Raw genomic sequence first — 19,386 nt, 5'->3', positions numbered from 1 at the left:
CAAAAAAAAAAAAAAAAGAATCAAAAGCCAAGAGAAACCCCCTCTTAAAGTGCCCGCTCATGTTTTAAAGTAGTAAGGCTCCTAAAACCCCGGCACCTTGTACCATGCATAGAGTGAAGTTAGAACTCTGTTGATGAATCTGCACTAAACATCAAGGGCAGGACAACACAGCAATCGAATGTAATGGACATTTAACAGAAACAAGAAGCCAAGCAGGGTGAATAAACAAACCGAGACACCTCCAGCTCCCTGAAACATTTATCATCTACAAAAAAATCTTAGCTGTGACTGGCTAAGAAGAATTAGAACGCATTTGCATGACACTGCTAAACAAAAAACGGAAAACCTTCAAGACTTTTAGAACTTTAAAACAAAAACTGTGGACAAGAAGCCTTAAACCCTGAAGAAGAAACCTGAAAATACATAATAGCCAATATTTATTTAGGAATTAGAATTAAAAGGTAGTTGCAGAACAACGAAATTTATCGAACCTAGAATGCTATACATTTTTGAGAGACAAGGCTAGATGCGACCAAACCTGCTAAACAAAAATAAACGAGCGACTGCAAAAAGATGCAAAAAGATTGAGAATTGAATGGAAAATTTGATTGTGGTCACTACCATACTCCTTTTTCAACTGAAATAATCAATATTGAGGACATAAAACCCGATTTGAACATATTCCCAATTTACGTGTAAAAGAATGCCAGCTAGATAATACCGTACAAATTCCCAATTTAGTATCTGCCAATAGAAGGTAATAAAATTTAGAACGATTTTTGAATGAGAGAGGAGGAAAATAAACATTAAGAGTGCAAAATCAAGGGAGGCATCAAAAGATTTTTATCGCGAAAACAGTACAAACCCAACCACAGAGCAATCACACAAGAACGCCATCAAAACATTAGCCAAATATGCTAATGTTTGCCATCAAAAGATTCCCAATTTAGTATTTACCTAACCGCTCGAGTCTTAAGACATCTATGCGACTGAAACCCGCAATCCATGCCTGAAAGTTAACAACAAAGCTCCATTTATTCGGGGACATATATGGGATGGGGATCAAAATTTCTAAACTAAATCATCATTTCATAAACTTTAATGAGGTAACAGAAGATACGCAAAAACCCAAGGTAAATAGAGAATCTTCAAATCGAAACCCTAGCTGAACCAGTTATTGAATCCAAAACGCCCTGGAACCACCACACCAAATCAAAAAACCCAAAAGCAGATCAACAGATTTAAGATGAGATATCAAAATCCATCAATATCCACAAAATTCGATTGGGAATTCGCAACCTTTCAAAAATAATCAGATCCAAACGTTATAAAACCTGTTAGAAAGAGGCGATTGCCACGAATCCAGCCAACAAACCCTAGAAACACACCGACAGATCCAAACTTTATTAAACCTGTTAGAAATAGGCGATTGCCACGAATCCAGCCAACAAACCCTAGAAACACACCGACAGCACTACGAACGCAGAATCAATCAATCAATCCCAAACAGATGAATCAAAACCGGAAACGCAATCCAAAAAATTGAAATATATAAGGAAATTCAACCTTCAAGCATCGTTAGATCAAAAATTTTAACCTGGCAAGAAAAATCCCCATCGCCAAGAATCCGAACCCTAAAATCACACCGATAACAAACGTAATCCATCGAAATATACAATCGATATCGCAGGAATAAACCGAGCCCTAACAGACGAATCGAAATCTATAAACGACGGAAAACCTGACCGCTGAAGCCATGGCGCTCAACGGCTACAGCCGAACAGGTGAATTGTGAAGACATTTTTGGGGGGTATTTATAGATAGAGGCGGTCAAGACGAACGGCTGAGATTAAACGGTGATGGGATCAATGGAGGGTGGAGATTTAATATAGAAAGGGACGTTGGTGAGCTGTCGCCGCGGTTTCCTAAGTCGGTTGGTTACGACTTGGAACCAACGCTACCATTTTTTTATTTATTTTTATTTTCCGTTTGTGGTCAGCATGCGCCGTCCTTGTTGGACCAGGATTTCTTTGCTCCGTGGGATTCTAGAAAATCTCATACCACGTGGCAGTGTAATACTGGTGGATATGGAAGAGGAAACTCTGGAAGGCCATGGAGCCTTGGAGAGGAAGGCTAGTTTCTTCATATTTTTCATTTTTCATTTTTCTTTCTTTCCTTTTTTTTTTTTTAAAGTCAGAAAAGGCATCATAAATGGATTTGGATTCTCTCCTTAGCCCAAGGGGAGAATCCTCCTAACCAAGTAGTGTGGGCTGTTAGATTTTTATCTAACGGTTATAAATATAGGATTCCTTTAAAGTTATATTAATTATAATCGTTGAATGAAAATCTAACGGCCTACACTACTTGGTCAGGATGATTCTTTCCTTGGGCTCTGAAGAGGATCCAAATCCATCATAAATTTGTAAGGTTGAAACACGTCTAAATGTGTATTATTTCAAGGATCAGAATCCTCTCCTAAACTTAGGAGGCTGAGCCTCCTGAGCAAATCTATCGGACCGTTAAAATTTTATGTAACGGTTAAAATTATTATAACTTTTAAAGGGTCCATTGTTCGTAGTCGTTGAATCAAATTTCATCGGTCCGATAGGTTTGCTCAAAAGGCTCAGCCTCCTAAGCTTAGAAGAGGATCCTGATATTTATTTCAAGACCCGCAACGTAACACATCAAATTTTATTATAATTTACTTCAAATTTCTTGTTCATTAGAACATTTTCAAATTAGATGTTAAAATGTCTACATAAACTATAATAGAAAACAAACAAAAAAAAAAACCACATTAATATTCTCCAACATAAATGTCAATTTTTATGTTGCGATGACATGAATTGGCAACAAGAAAGTTGCTTTTAAATTTGACAACAACTTCAAAATTAATTATTATTTTTTTATTACTTTAACCATTATTATAAAGAATGATAATGTTGACCAGTGCATTCATGCCTTTTTGGTACATTTGATGAATGGTCCCGATTTAATAGGTAATTAAATGTTTTTAATTAAATTTTTATTGGATTAATCATTTATTTGTAATTTAATAAAATAATAATTTAATTTGAGATAAATAATACAACTTTAAAAAATGTTAAAATGCCACATAGACGGTCAAATTTAAATTTTATGTTTAAAATTTAACACTTCCTTTAAAGATGCTCTTAACATTCATTCATAATTTTGTTTAGACAAAACTGCATTACCTGATCAATGCCCTTGTCAAGAGAAATTTTCATGTGCCCAGAACACAAGCCGATGCACCATGACTTTTTCTCTCTTAATAATATAAGCGAAGAGAACATTTGTTTTTTAAGTTTCTATCCCCTTGTATTGTAACATAACATGCAGTTTGCACCTGCCCGTTTTCTGAACACGCTGAAAATTTTCTCCGTGAACCTTGAACTCTCATCAAGGGGATTTGGTGTTTTCAATCGGTTGTCATCTCAATCGAACGGAAAAACGCAAGAACCAGATGAACTTCCGAGCTAAAGTCGGGCATTTTCCGGCTGCAACTACTTCATCATTCAAAAGAAAAGAGGGAAGAACAAAAGAGGATCTCTCTATTTTTTATGAAGACCAAAAAAGTTCATAAATCTGATAAAAAAACTAGGTTTCTAAACAGTAATGTTCTAAGCCTAACCTTATGCAGTAAAATGTGATTCTGTCGGGAAAACTCAGTTGGTAACGAGAACAGAGCGCTCTAATGTTAAGATGTATACCACGGGAACCATCGTCAGCATCGGCTTTCGCCCGAACTCTCAAAGCCAGATGAAGGTTGACAAGGTTCTGTTATTCATCGCCGGGGTTATCTTCTAGTCAGCTATGACAAGAAAAGAGAAGCAGTAAGTAAACATGAAGGGTATACGTTAGGTAAGACTGGGAAACACACGCTGTTACGAATATCCATACCGTTGGAGGCGGCCAAATCACTTTCAGAGTTAGAGGTTGTGGTGTCCCTAGAAACCGTAAGTTCTGAAGCTTTCTCCACACCATTTGACTTGTAAGGAGCAATGCTGTGCCTTGTCCTCTTGAGGGAACCCAACAAATCATCCTCGATGCAATCGTACCTGCAAATAATACATACGTGTGAATTCTAAGCAAATACGTTGAGAGTGGATAAAGGTTTGCAACATCAATCTCCAACAAGATTTTTGAAGACCAAATGGGAGAATTCGAGTATTAAAAGAAACTTACAATTTTGCGCAGAGGTTATCAGTAAGCGTAGAAAGATTTAAGATCCTCATTTTCAACTCCATAATTTCATCCGGCGAATACTCATCAAAAGGCTCCTCTATAAACAAAGAAAGCTTCTCCATATTTGACTCAAGCTGCTGCTGCTGGTCCTCAAATAAGTTTTGTTTTATGGTCCTTTCTTCTGCCGTCATTTCATTTTTGCATATGTCTTCGCTAAACATGTAATATGCAAACGGGTAGGAAAACGAAATAATCTGCCTTGATCTGAAGAGTCTGTAGAGTGCATTGGTCGCCCAGCTCATATCTCTATATGTCGATTCTCTTTCTTCCAAATGCGATATTTTTTCTTGTATGCTTTGTTTCAGAGTTGCTTCAAGCTTAAGGGAATCGATATGAGCTTGATAACGGTTGAAGTAGTGAGTGTAACGAAATAAATCCCTCTTGGCCCGTTCAAGTTTCGTCTCCTCTTCTTCTTTGAATCGCCCACAACTGTGACCCGCGATGGTGTCCCATGTATGATTCAAACCAGTTGGGGCACCGCAGAGCCAACTGTCAAAACACATACAGAAACAAACTTTAAAGCAATATTATCAAATGCACTCTATTCAAAAGAAATTGCAGTAATGTTTCATCAAAATAAGGAAGCTCCATTTTTTATTCAATGAATATTTTAAGCCACATTCTGTCTAATAATACTGCTTATCGCAACGTCATAGAAGATGACATATACTTCACCGAATGCTTTAGAACCAATAACTTTATGTCCAAAACGCTGAAAGAACTTGATGGGTAGAAATTTTGAACCACCATGATTTGTTAGCATGTGAAAGGCAACAGCAAATCCACACAAAAACAGAGAGCTTTTTTGGTTTCAAGACAAGTTAAAGTAAAAAACCCACACATTGTGCAGAGCAGGTTTATGCAAAGCGTAACTAACAAAAAAATCTTTCCGAAAAGCTTAGTCTATAAGGAGCCAGTCTACCAAAAGTCACACGTCAACATAAACTTCACAGAGGCAGCATAGCAAATCCTAAGAAAAGTATCCTACCCAGGTAGAGTTTTGAAACACTGCCCGACCATCTAAATGTATGAAATGCTCCCCAAACCAGCCCCACAAATTCACAAATAAAAGAGCGCAAGACTAAAGAAAATGCTAAAAATATATAAACACTCACCAAAATGGTTGTCCGCAGAGACACGAAACTAGATTGCATCCTCCATTCTTCTCAACCAGCTTGCCACACTTTGGGCAAGGCTTTGTATTGACTGCAATATAGTTAACCGTCTCTGATTCATCTTGGCACTTCTGACACCATAGTTTCCACATTTGGCACGAACATGGGGAGTGTGCTTCAGCTAAGCAGTTAAAACAGAACTGAACCCCACATGCACATTCAACCTCGCACAGTTCATCTTCCTCAATGCGTATAGCATTTCCGCAGTGGGGAACACTTGGGCACCATTTCACCATTCTATTATCCTCAATATATGATTCCAGAAGAAAACGCTCAAATTTCTCCGCCAGACTATGATCCCTTGCACTGACTAGATTTCTGATTACTGCTTCATCACAAATGGCATTGCACTTGTATGCCATGCATTTAATGCGCCTACTCTGCCCGTCATTTATTTTCACAATAAAATGCTCCGTCCAACCTAAAGCACAATGGTAGACAAAACTGATTGCAACCACAATCACAACATTCGCACATTGCATGAGAAAGTATAGAAGATGCAGAGGAGAGTACTTACATCCGTTGCAGAAGCAGTGACCGCAATCCATGACTGTCACTTGATCAGCTGGAATTTCATCCATGCAAATACCGCACATTACCTCAGAGGACAACTGTGATGAAACATGATCATCCTGCTCCACCAACGTCACACCTGCTTCGGCATACAATCTATCTTTCCCCTTCTCTACAAGCACCGCAAGCACATTGTCAACATCCCAACGGTAATGGATGAGTAAGGTTCGGGCATGGTATTCTTTCAACGATAGTACATCCATTGCCCTCTGCACGTCGTCCTTCTGCACATTTTAATTCCGAACATTCGATATAAATCTAGTCGAGTATAACACATACATAACCATAGTAACATTCATACAGAATCACCAAACCAAAAAACAAACCGAAAAATCTGTACCTGCGCAGCCAAGAGAGATTCTTTTGAAATGACCTGTAAAAACACCAGTAAGTGTCATAAATACATAATACGATGACATAACGAATAGAACTCAATTCAAGGCGATAACACTACGTTTGGATAGAGAAATTTTAAAATAATGAAAATTGAAATGACGGGATTTGATTTTTTAGAATTTGTGAATTTTCTTGTTTGGTTAACTTAAAAGAAAAATGAAATTGAATACGAAATTTGTTATTTTTAAACTCTCTATAATAGAAATTGAAAAATGACACATATTTATATGGAATTTAACCTTGAAATTGGAAGTTCCAAATTCAAGTCATTTTTCGACGCAGAAATTCTAAATTTTTTATGTTTATGAATCCAAACAAAAGAATTAGTGTATGTCAATTTATAATTTCTAACTTTTATCAAATTCCTCGTCCAAACATAGTGACTTTCGAAGTATTTGAAAAAAAAATCATGAGGCAGATAAGCTCACTGCGTCAAATTGCGAAACCGAAACCTGGAAAAGATCAAGAATTTTACTAACAAAGATACAAACACAGCTGCAAAAAAGCCACATTCTCAGCAACCAAACAGGAATCAAACCCCTTTTGCGGTTGGCGATAGAATTCAAGAAAAAGAAACGAAATTTTCTCCGAAAATCTCAAAAATTCGCAAAAAAAATATAAAAATCCCAGGACACGATATTTACAAAATCACGATCGCCAATAACGAAACTGAAAAATTGAATCGCTACCTTACTCGTCGGAACCTCAGGGCGGAGGGAGTCGTAATTCTCAACGTATTCCAACAGCTCAAGATTCTGGCGATCGTCCTCGTCGTCGTAATATTCCTCGTCGTCGCTACTAACGTAATACTCGTCCACCATTTTTCCTCTCTCAAACCTAAAAATCAAAATTAAAACCGAAATTGCAGACGAACAACTGGTTTGAGAGGCGCGATCGACCGCCGGAGGAAGAGAAGAATTTTCCGGGAAAATAAAAGGAAAGAAACGTTCCGGGGGAAGCAAAACCCCTAGAAAGATTTGATCTTTTTCTTCTTTTCCTTCTCTTCTCTTCCTCCTCCGTCAAGGATGATGAGGAAAAAAGGAGAGAGAGAGAGAGAGAGAGAGGCAAATTTAAACGACTCTGAACGGGGAATAATACGAACTGAAAATTGTTCCTTGTTTCAGATAATCTCTCCCGCGGTGGAGATAACTCTCTGCTTTAAGGATAAAATCACGGAGTAATGGCGATGATTAATTTTTTAAATTATTTCCCTTTTCCACTATTTTATTGTTTTCAACCGCGCACAAATCCATTTTTATTTACGAGAATTGAATCTAAAACCGCTAACGTACTAGTGAACTGAACATGTCCAATTTTACTTAACTGTGGTCACTGTTTGTTATGGCTCATCTTATCTTACTACTTGAAAAGGGAAAATTTGAAGGGATAAGGAATCGACTCATTTCAATTCTTATACTTTATAAGTAAACATGTCCTTATTAGATTAAGAAAGTCATGAATTTGGAAAGGAAAAGGAGGAAGAGGTAAGGAATCGACTAGCACGACTAGTTCATATGAATCGTGACTTTTGAGGGTGTTGTACATGGACGGATCCACCTTGGGCTTTTAGACGAGACGGATGCCCCCACATTTTTTTTTTGGTGGAAAAAATGCACATAATACATATAGCAATCCCATGTGATAGAGCAGTTTCGGTTGTGAGATCAATAGAGGAATAATAATATGGTTATTTTTATAGAGAAAGATATTTGATGATATTGGTAATTAAGAAAATGCGTCGAGTGATATTGTAGTATATTGTAAAAAAAACTTTATCGTTTAGTATTTAAGTGTTTTGTTTAGTAAATTGTCACGCCCCGGACCTGGGGTCAATAAAAATCTCGAACCCGAATCCAGCGCGCGAGCTAAAAATAAAATTAAATAAAAGGAAAGTGAAACTAGGTGGAAAAATATGAAATTCATCTTATAACAAGAATTCGATAATTCTTTACAAGACTAAAATAAATAAATACAAAAGTCTATCTCACACTTATATTATAGAAACTAATATAATATTATAGAAACTAACCCCCATATGACAAGAAATTCATCTTACCCCTGCAGAGGTGGTTCGAATATTATATTATAGAAACTAACCCTCATATGATATCTCAAGTTCATAAACCCTTTTTGCTAGTCATCTTATATAATTCATTGATCTCCAACCCAAATCACCCACATCGACAATTCCCGTTGATATCTTATTCTACTGTGCACATTTGGCTCGCCTGTAACTGGTTTCACAATGAATAGATTCAACTACACAAAAGATCCTTTCCAAGTACCCTCATTTCCATACTTCCAATATGAATACTAAAATTCCAACCACATTAACATGAATGATGCACAAACAATGTCATTTCATCTTTCGTATTTCTCAACAAATAGCATTCCAACAATAATTCTATAACCAATAACAAGTAAACACTCAAATGAAGCAGTTAGCCAAATAACATCCAATCACATTAAACAACCAAAACGAATATAATATTTCACAAAATTTAATAGAATCAATCTATCATAAGGTCTGCCTTATTTCCCCTACCTAGATTCTAAAGCATTGCTCTGACTCTCTACTACAAGAGTCTACCTTCAGCAACTCCTATCCACAAGTGTAAGCAATTACTAAAAAACATGACATGAACTTTAATCCTAGTCAGCATGCTTAAGCTTGATAATTACACACTACTAATTCAAAAGTCATTTGGTTAATTTATAACAGCATGGTCATCGGTGAAGGAACTTTTGAACTAGAATACTTTTATAAAATAAGCAAAGGTATAGTTCAAAATACATAAGTACATTAACATACTTCAGCCAAGCTATATATTAGATAAAAGCACTAATCCGTTAGTATTATGAATGATATGTAAAAGTTCGTATATTAAGCTCCTTGTATTATGCAATAGAATGCTTCATTTCAAATAGCATAAAAGTATGGTTGTTGTTTGGGGAAAATAGAAATCTCCAACCGATTTCCATTTGTCAAACCAATTTATAAAAGATAGCATCCCAACAACTGGTAAACTGATATCATATGTGAAGCCTTTTGAATATCATCTTTTATAACAAAATATATATAACCAATAGGAAACAATACCCAAATAAGCATACCAGTTCTTACGTGCCAAAATAGGGTTTAAGCATATGCATATTTTGGTTCTTCATATAAAACTGGTTTTGCATAAATAAACACACCTGCATACGAAGCTTGCATATAAACTAGTTTTGGATAACAGTAGCTAATCCAAGACAACAATAAGAAAGGAAACAACTATGGAGAGGATAAATGAAGTATGGAAATCGTTTACCCATACACAACGAGATACAGGTTGAGTCGAATGGACTCCACAGTCCACAGCCCTCTCTCAGTTCCTGTTTCTGGTTTATCACTCCTCTCTCTCTCTCTCTCACTCACCACTTTCTCTGGTCCTTACTCGGTAAACAGACTGCACCGCTCTACAGCCCTGGGTTTCTATTTATTTTATAGCTATACAAAGCCGGCTAATTCTTCGATGGGAATGATGTAAAAGCCCTTTTTTGGATGAATCCAGGGTATCCCCTGCACGTAGGCGATAACTAATCTCTTGAGCTGGATCCTTTCCATAGGAATGATGTAAAAGCCTTTTAATTGGCTATGGTTTTGGTCCAATTAGAATAGAACAAACAGCTTAATTAAATAATGTAAAAGGGAAGAAAATGAATAATATGAATATATAGTTCAAATACTACAGTAATGGTGTACTGAACTTATTTGGTTCAAAATAATAGCAAATTAGAGTATAGAAAAATGAAATAAAGGAGTTAACGATTAAATAAGAAGTAATACAAAATTTTATAAAATTAATAAGTATATACAACACATAATTATACATATAATTATTTTAAAAAATACAGGTCTTTGCAATCTACCACCCTTAAAAGAAATTTTGTTCTCGAAATTTGTAAGACCTTACTCAATATACAATAGCAGTTGAAGAAAACTAAGAGAAAATCCAACTAGAGTGGTTGCATAAAGATTACCCTTCCGTTTCAAGTGGATTGCAATTCTCTATGTATTTTGCCTTCTAACTAGAAATTATTCCCTTTACATATAGTTTTATGCTCGAAATAAATTCATTGAATAATGAAAATAGCAATATACCGAAACATATATTTTCATTTCTAGTAATAACACAAAGTAGCTTGACCTTTGAATAAAATCATAGGTCATATCCTTTTTCTTTTTTGAAACGAGAAAATGAAAATTTTAAAATGAAACACAATATTTGCATTTGAAACAAAATCGTTTGCTTCTGTACTAACAAAATGATTTTCGAAAACCACTTACACACACAATAGTACTTCAAGTAGTATCCCTAATGGCTTCCTAGTATAACAACATTCAGAAATGTGACCCATCACTCAGCTCCACTATTTAATTCTTTTATTCTCACCACACGACATTCGTGACTTTGTTTTACTCATCATATAGCCTGAAGCTATATAGGAATGAGGATTAGTAGTTTCACCACACAACCGTAAGTCATGTAGGAATGAAGTTCTTTGTCAAATCCATGACATAGCCCAAAGCTATGTAGGAATGAAATTAATCGAACTTATCACACAACCAATAATTGTGTAGGAATAAAGTTCAATAGATTCATAACACAACTAGAAGTTGTGTAGGAATGAAATATAATATACTCATCACACGATCCAAAATTATGTAGGAATGACATTTAAGTAGTTCATCATACAACCCTAATTATCAATCACAGTACTGCATAACATTAACAACATATTAAGAAAGTCATAGTATAGCCACTAACAAAATACAGGGGATATGTATTCGTGATTGTTTCATGATTTAGACGCCATAGATTTCGATGAAACCTCTGTCTTTGTTTCTGAGTTTAGTATGCAGTTGAAACCCTGGTCTTTATTTATACTTGGGGAAATGCGGGAGTGGAATGGATAGACTTACCAGAACGGAATAAGATCTTTCCCACAAAGAGCAACGTGTAAAGCCAAATGGCTTTGGGTTTAGTGGTGTGACACCTATTCCACCTTGTGGCAAACCCATTCCAGCTTCCAACTTAATTAGCACGAACTCAAGCTACCAGGTAGTTTAGTATTAGTTTAGTACTGAGATGATTTTATAAAAAGTAGATATAAAAAAAAACTGAGCTCAAAAAGGTATTTGGTAAACACTTAAAAACAGTTTATTTAACAATTTTAGGTGAAAAAAAATTAAAACGTGAAGCAGTAAAAATAAACTTATTCTCACCGTTTTTTTTTTTTAAAAACATATCCATACCAAACCACTCACTCATTTGAATGCATTAGGGGTCAACTACTTTAGTAGGTAGAATATCACGTATACTGCCAGCTTTTTCTTTTACCATCATCTCAACATTTATTCTAAACCAAAACCATGTCTATCACTTGGCATAGGAAAACTATAGTATAGTTGGACACACTGGTGAAGAAAACACTAACCAATTAAAGAATTTTTTTTTTTTTCAAATACGGGTCCTTAACTTCTACTGATGGCTGGTTTGGTATTGCTGTACTTTGAAAAAAAAAACTACTTACGTTGTTAGGTGAAAATAAGCTTATTTTTGCTGCTTCATGTTTTAAGCTTTTTTTAACCCAAAACTGTGAAAATAAGTTGTTTTTAAGTGTTTACCAAATACTTTTTAAAATTCAGCTTCTTTTGATACCCACTTTTTATAAAAGCACATCAATAACAAATCAGTACTGAGTAGTCACAACACAAGTAATATGTACCTCATAAGCTGAATAAAATTTCAACGTATCACAACAATAAAGCAAACAATTACACTTTACTTCCAACTACACGTTAAGACCTAACGATCCATATTACTACCACCTAACTAGACCTACTAGTCTCTCAGTCAAATGAATTCAAGTCCAAACAAAAGACTTGACAAAACTTTTACCACAAAACATAAATGCTCTAGCCCTTTTCGTTCGACTGACCATATAATTGGTAACACAACTTTCCCAAGGGTGTCTAATCCCTGTACTCTGATATCATTTTGTCACGCCCTAGACCTGAGGTCAATAGAAAAAATCTTGAACTTGAATTCGGTGTGCGAGCTAAAAATAAAATTAAATAAAAGGAAAGTGAAACTGGGTGGAAAAATATGAAATTCCTCTCATAACAAGAAATCAATAGGTGAGACTTCAACAAAAAACAGTAAAATTTAGATTTATGAAATTACATTATTGCCCATCATTTTTGTTGTTTAATAGAAGACTAAGTTGTCTTTTCACCCACTTTTTGTTGACAAAGAGAGTTTCATTAATTATTAGAGACTAGCATATGGGCACACACAAAATGTGTGAGAATTTTTTTTATTTTTATTTTTTGAAATAGAATGAGAGAGGAAGGGAGTGATAGAGAATGTGGTGGGGGGGGTGAGAAGTTTTTTTTTTTATTTTTTATTTTTATTAATTAGAGATATGTTAGGATTACATGTAGTTGAGGCTTTGAAAAAAAAAAGTAAAATTTGGTTGTGTGAAATTACATTTCTACCTCATATTTCTTATTCATGTTCTGTTTTAATTAGATGGTTAAACTAGTAATTTCATAGAGTTTTGGTTGACAATTAATATTTTATTAATTAGTAGAGAATAATAGAGATAATAGAGAATTTCTCCAAATACTTCAAACAAAATCAATGCCTCACTAGTTTCCTCTGCTTCTGAGTTTTGGCAATACTAACTACCCACAACTTCTGAGCTTTAGCATCAAAATATAACTAGCGCGCAATGAACCAATGCAAAATTGCATTGCCGATGGTTACTGCAAAAGCTCCGTGTGACTATGTCATGCACCCCTTAATTTTGATGCTTTTGTCTTCGAGTTACATATCTGCATCTCTTCCTCCTCCTCCCCACTTCCTTACACGGCTCTCCGCTTCATCAGCCTGCGCATTTCGTGACATAATTAACATCGGCTTAAGCAAATTAACCCGATTTTGGGTTATAATCAAGAGTAAGAACTCAGTACTTACTTCTTTCTTCCAGTTAGTTAAGGAAGTGACCACTATCAAGATCATGGTTTGCAAGACAATGCCACCAATCATTCCTCCCCAGATACCCTACAAAACAGCACAAGTTTGAAAAACGGAATTAGGGGAGAGATTAGGGTTATGAAATTGTTACTGATACTCAAAAATAGTCAAGTCGTCTAATTGTATCACCTCGACTCCAAATTTAAATGTGAATCCGAGAAGTATTCCGGCCGGCAATCCGACAATGTAGTAACACCCAATGTTGATGTATGCAACAAGAGTTTGCCATCCAGCTCCAACAGCAACACCTTCGAAAACAAATTAAACACAACAAATTGTCAAGAAAAAGAACACCTAACTGATAGATAGATATATGTATACGCGAAAGTCTCGGTTAATTATGTGGTTAATTGTATTTAATTACCAGATAAGACTGGTTGAAGGCTGTTGAGAAGGACTGTGAATCCAAGCAATATTGCAAGGTTAGTAGTTTCCTTCGCAACGGCTACACTGCTGGTGAAAAGGTAGGGGAAATAATCTCTCGTCGTGAGGACTACGGTCATGCAGACGAGCCCTATAGCGATGGATGTCGTCGAAACTACTATCACTGCGAATTTGGCCATCTGGGAATTACCAGCTCCAAGTTCATTTGATACTCTAACACTATTTGTTTTGCAACATCACATAGTCAGAAAATTTGGGACATCATGATTCAGAGAAAACCGAATTCATGACCTGATGATCATTAGTTGTACCACAAAGTCAACAAGTCACAAAAAGACCGGCCAGACAATGAGAACGTAAGTAAATAAGTTTACCTGATTGCAGCATTAAACCCTATTGCAATCATTGCATCCCATCCATTTATGTTCATGCTGCACAAAATGAGAAGAAATATGAGGTCCAAATTTGAATTCATAGGTCTCTATAATTTAAGTACCTTACCAAATAGAGATGGCATCAACTGGGATCAAAGGGTTCTTCAAACGGCCGGTTATAACCAGTAGAATCATCAAGTACCAGAATTCCAAGCTGCAGTTATTCAAAAAAAAAAACAAAAAACTTAGTACGACAAAATTTTATGTGCAGGATGTTCATTCTTTATCAAAGAAGGGACGTGCATCAAAATTGTCGTACATGCATAAACAACATGTATTCACATAATATCGACTCGTTATCAATGACATATTAACAATCTGTTACTCATTACCGAACGTAAGCTCGCTCCATAGCCGGACTACTTACCACAACATGACAGCAGAAGCTAAAGAAAGCTTAATGAATCCCCACAAGTCTGAAAACGCAAGCCAAGAGAACCCACTCCAAGCACCATCTGACTTGGTGATGAAGATGTAGAGCAACTGGCCAATAATGATGAGCCACCACGAAGCGTTGAGTGTGATCGCTGCGCCAGTTAGACCCCAGCCGAGCTTAATCATCAGCAACCAACTGAGAACTGCATGTTCTACAAGTACCGCACCTGAGATCCAGGCTATCACACTAACTTTCCTCTGTGCTTGTAAGAATTTTTGAATTGGAAAGTTGAGGGCATAGGCGAACAACTGTGGAAGCATCAACAGTGCAAACCTTCCTGTACCACCAAAAAAATACACATAAATGATTAGTGGGAAGTTAACCAAAAACAATCTAGAGGATACTTTTCAAATTATAATAACTTACGGAAAAGGAAATCACATTTGAGTATAAAAAGACGGACACGTTGCTCTAATGAACTAGTTTAATCAAACTTTGCTAAACATGTTTCTTCTTTTGATATCACCCACGACAATTTTTAATTAAATAGTGTTAGAGAGATCAAAATTTTAAATTAAATTTGTAAATTAAATAATATGTTACTCATAAAAAAAATAAGTACGTTAATACTTAAGTAATAATTAAATCATCAACAATCACATTATTTAATTTATAAATTTAATTTAAAATTTTGAAAGCTATCATTATTGTTTTTAATTTCTCAACATTTGGATATAAGAAAGCGGACACATTGCTCTAATGATCTAGTCTAACCAAACTTTGCTAAACATGTGCTTTCTTTTGATGTGACCCATGATAATTTTTAATTACGTAGTATTAAGGAGATTAAAATTTAAATTAAATTTGTAAATTAAATAATATGTTATTAATAAAAAAATAAATATATTAATAAACATTTAAATAATAATCGAATCATCAACCATCACATCATTTAATTATTAACTTAATTAAAATTTTGAATCTTCTAATCATTATCCTTTTTAATTTCTCAATATTTAAATTTCAGTTCGAAAGAAAGACTAATACGTAACCAAAAAAGCAAAAATCACCAACCGGCGGCCTCAGAAATCTCGGTGGTCTCTCCAAATAGCTTGAGAATAGGTGGGGACCACACATAGATGGGGACCATAGCGCAAGCTGTCACCAGCAGAATGATCCACGATCGCTGCATGTACACCCCTAACATCCGGATCTGACCCGCACCGTATGCTTGCCCACACAGCGTCTCCAATGCACTACCCATACCCAACTGCAACCCCCAAAACACAGACAAATAGTCAAGCACTTTAACCAAGCTCGATTACTAATTTATTTACATGTGCTTTTAAAATGACTGAAAGTGTTTTTAGTGAAAATATTTTTAAAATTAATCCTTAGTAAAAATACAAGTAAATTTTGGAAAATCACTTAAAGTACTTTTGGAATCCAAAAATATTTTCTCTAAAAACATTTTCAGTCATTTTAAAAGCATATACAAACAAGTCATACAAATACTAAAGCCAAAATAAATCACTCCAAGTATAGAAGAAAAAAAAGTTATTATTTGTATTATTTTTAGTTATAAATTTAATGCAAAAAATAAACATAAGTGCGATAAATAGAAAATAAACATACATGATAAGGGGAATCACATTCTAATGCTCCCAAGCTAACAAGATTTTTCGCTTTGGGAAGATGAGGAGATAGCATATATCGTACGCAGACTCGTCTTTACTTTGCAAAGAAGCTGTTTCTACAACTCGAAATAACATTTTTGTTGCGTCAACGCTCGCCACTCATTCTAATGCTAAAAGTAATTTAATGAATTATTGCTATTGTTTTGGTTAAAAAAAAACTAATGAAAAGAGCTTGAAATTTTTTAGTTTTAATGATAAGGACAAAATAAATGGTAAAGTAAATAGTATCATAATTGACCTTTTGCTGTAAAAATATAATTTTCATTAAAATGAACAGTATCAAGATTGTTTAAGTTCTCTAAAAAAAATGTCAGCATTATTCTCACTGCATACATATATAAACGAGTGATTGGTCGAATAAATTATTTGTATCATCTCGACTAATCATGCAGCATGCGTTAGCTGTTTTTGATGACTAAGATTGAGTGGATTATGTTGGATTGGATTGGATTGAATTGGATGAGTGGTCATAAAAGAAAGAGAATGACTTGATGGATATTTGGACCATTACCATGACACCGAAAGCGAGTCCGGCGATGACAGAATTCTCGATGGAGACGGCGGCTAGCTCGAGGTCACCGACAAACCCGGCAAAGGTCTGGGTGAGGGCACCCAAGGAGTACTGACAGAGGGAGGTGAAGATTGCAGGGCCGGCAATCTTCCACAGCTTCTTGGACTCGATACCGTACTGCTTAACAAATCCGACTTTCTCCTCTCCGCCGTCCTCATGGCCGCTGTGGTTGGAAACCAGGAGAGGCGTATTCTGGTCATTGCCAATTTCCATGTGTCTCAGCTCAAAAGCAGCAGTTTGAAAAGTTTTAATTAGAAGAGAGGAGAGAGGAGAGAGAGAGAGTGTGTGTGTTAGAGAGTGAGAGAGAGATCTTGCGTGTTTATATTTGGGAAAATGGGGAGAGTTAGGGGGTTTTAGGTGGTTGAGATATCCGGTTTCTGATGCGTTTTTTGGGTCACCAGTACATCGTTTGAATGGTGGTTGCATATTTTGCATGAGACGAGTGGACGTCGAGACGAGCAGGTATACTCCCCGCAGCCGTATTGATCGAGAGAGAGAGAGCGAGAGAGAGAGAGATAGAGAGATGAGTGATTCAGTTGTTCACGTCAATCAATAGACCGAGAGAGATGACTCAGCTGTTAAATGTCATCCAAGTTAGGGAGATAAAGCTAAACACATTAACTAATCACACACTTTTCTTTGAACAAATAGTCAAACACTTTAACTAAGCTAGATTACGAGTTTATTTGGATGTGTTTTTAAAATGACTGAAAGTGTTTTTGGTGAAAATATTTTTAGAACCAATCTTTAGTAAAAATACAAGTAAATTTTGGAAAAACACTTAAAGTACTTTTGGAATAAAAAGACATTTTCTCTAAAAGCGTTTTCTTTTAAAAGTACATTCTAATGCCAAAATAAATCACTCCAAATAAAAGCGCTTTCAATCATTTTAAAAGTACATCCAAACGAAACTTACAAATACTAAAGCCAAAATAAATCACTCCAAGTAAAGAAAAAAAAGTTATTATTTGTATTATTTTTAATTGATAAATTTAATGCGAAAAATAAACATAAGTGTGATAAAGAGAAAATAAACATACATGATAAGGGGAATCACATTCTAATGCTCCCAAGCTAACAATGATTTTCGCTTTGAAAATATGAGGAGATAACATCTATCGTATGCAGACTCGCTTTTGTTTTGCAAAGAAGCTATTTCTACGACTCGAAATAACATTTTTCTTGCGTCAACGCTCACCCCTCATTCTAATGCTAAAAGTAATTTAATGAATTATTGCTATCGTTTTGGTCAAAAAAAAAAAATGCCAGCATTAATCTCACTGCATGCATATATAAACGAGTGAATGGTCGAATAAATTATTTGTATCATCTCGACTAATCATGCAGCACGCGTAAGCACTAAGATTGAGTGCATTATATTGCATTGGATTGAATTGGATGAGTGATCATAAAAGAAAGAGAATGACTTGATAGATATTTGGACCATTACCATGACACCGAAGGCGAGTCCGGCGATGACAGAATTCTCGATGGAGACGGCGGCTAGCTCGAGGTCACCGACAAACCCGGCAAAGGTCTGAGTGAGGGCACCCAAGGAGTACTGACAGAGGGAGGTGAAGATTGCAGGGCCGGCAATCTTCCACAGCTTCTTGGACTCGATACCGTACTGCTTAACAAATCCGACTTTCTTCTCTCCGCCGTCCTCATGGCCGCTGTGGTTGGAAACCAGCAGAGGCGTATTCTGGTTGTCATTGCCAACGTCCATGTGTCTCAGCTCAAAAACAGCAGTTTGAAAAGTTTTAATCAGAGAGAGAGTGTTAGAGAGTGGGAGTGAGAATGTTGTATCTTGCGTGTTTATATTTGGGAAAATGGGGAGAGTTAGGGGGTTTTGGGTGGTTGAGATATCCGGTGTCTGATGCGTTGTGTGTTTTTGGGTCACCAGTGCATCGTTTGAATGGCGGTTGCATATTTTGCATGAAACGAGTTGACGTCGAGACGAGCAGGTAGACTCCCCGCATCCGTATTGATCGAGAGAGAGAGAGAGACAGAGACAGAGAGAGGACTCAGCTGTTCAAATGTCATCCAAGGTTAGGGAGATAAAGTTAGGTGAAAACGTGGAATTGACCAACGTGGACCAGAAAAGAAAAATAAAAATAAACAAAAATGGGAAAAATAATTTGACGGTTCAGAATTTTTTTATTTTATTTTATTTTTTGTGGTCCATCCATCTGGGCAAATTTCTTTTCTTGGTGTGGTGATATTCTTGCCTTATTTTCATAGGAGTTTTAACAAAACACTCTCGGTACTGTTCACTTTTAACGAAAAACCATATTTATACATTTTCCTGGTACATTCACTATACCTTTAAAAAAAACTTTTCATTAAAAGATAAGGTTTTTTTTTTTACTTTTCGTTAATTTTCCTTATTTTCATTAGATTTCTAAGTATAATATTTTTAGCAGAGGCCA

The 19,386-nt window shown here is 35.8% G+C and overlaps 2 protein-coding genes across 5 annotated transcripts; both read right to left on the bottom strand.

The window, feature by feature from the left end:
* Positions 1-3,156: 3,156 nt before the first annotated feature.
* Positions 3,157-7,598, bottom strand: LOC103420933 (probable E3 ubiquitin-protein ligase ARI2). 3 transcript variants are annotated; one of them, XR_011583580.1, is made up of 8 exons: positions 7,100-7,582; positions 6,355-6,387; positions 5,959-6,238; positions 5,382-5,862; positions 4,207-4,755; positions 3,922-4,079; positions 3,653-3,832; positions 3,157-3,527 (listed from the first exon to the last, which is right to left on the bottom strand). XR_011583580.1 is itself a non-coding variant. In XM_070826692.1 (7 exons), the coding sequence occupies exons 1-7, from the start codon at positions 7,229-7,231 to the stop codon at positions 3,825-3,827; spliced, it is 1,641 nt and encodes a 546-aa protein (XP_070682793.1). In that variant the 5' UTR covers positions 7,232-7,598; the 3' UTR covers positions 3,548-3,824. The 3 variants fall into 3 exon arrangements, 1 of the variants encoding a protein (XP_070682793.1); XR_011583581.1 differs by having other exon boundaries at positions 3,157-3,524; XM_070826692.1 differs by lacking the exon at positions 3,157-3,527 and having other exon boundaries at positions 3,548-3,832; positions 7,100-7,598.
* A 5,416-nt stretch (positions 7,599-13,014) lies between these two features.
* LOC103410500 (protein DETOXIFICATION 33) lies at positions 13,015-18,858 on the bottom strand. Of its 2 annotated transcripts, none has more exons than XM_029106675.2 (9): positions 18,408-18,858; positions 15,764-15,959; positions 14,681-15,026; positions 14,381-14,467; positions 14,254-14,310; positions 13,860-14,098; positions 13,625-13,743; positions 13,436-13,522; positions 13,015-13,348 (listed from the first exon to the last, which is right to left on the bottom strand). In XM_029106675.2, exons 1-9 carry the CDS (start codon positions 18,681-18,683, stop codon positions 13,286-13,288), a joined length of 1,470 nt encoding a protein of 489 aa, XP_028962508.2. In that variant the 5' UTR covers positions 18,684-18,858; the 3' UTR covers positions 13,015-13,285. The 2 variants fall into 2 exon arrangements, with proteins under 2 accessions (XP_028962508.2, XP_008347416.3); XM_008349194.4 differs by lacking the exon at positions 18,408-18,858 and adding an exon at positions 16,898-17,676.
* Between the last annotated feature and the right edge of the window lie 528 nt (positions 18,859-19,386).

Source organism: Malus domestica, chromosome 08 (assembly GCF_042453785.1).
Source record: "Malus domestica chromosome 08, GDT2T_hap1".
Lineage (NCBI taxonomy): Eukaryota > Viridiplantae > Streptophyta > Magnoliopsida > Rosales > Rosaceae > Malus > Malus domestica.
This window is presented reverse-complemented; position numbering and strand designations above follow the sequence as displayed.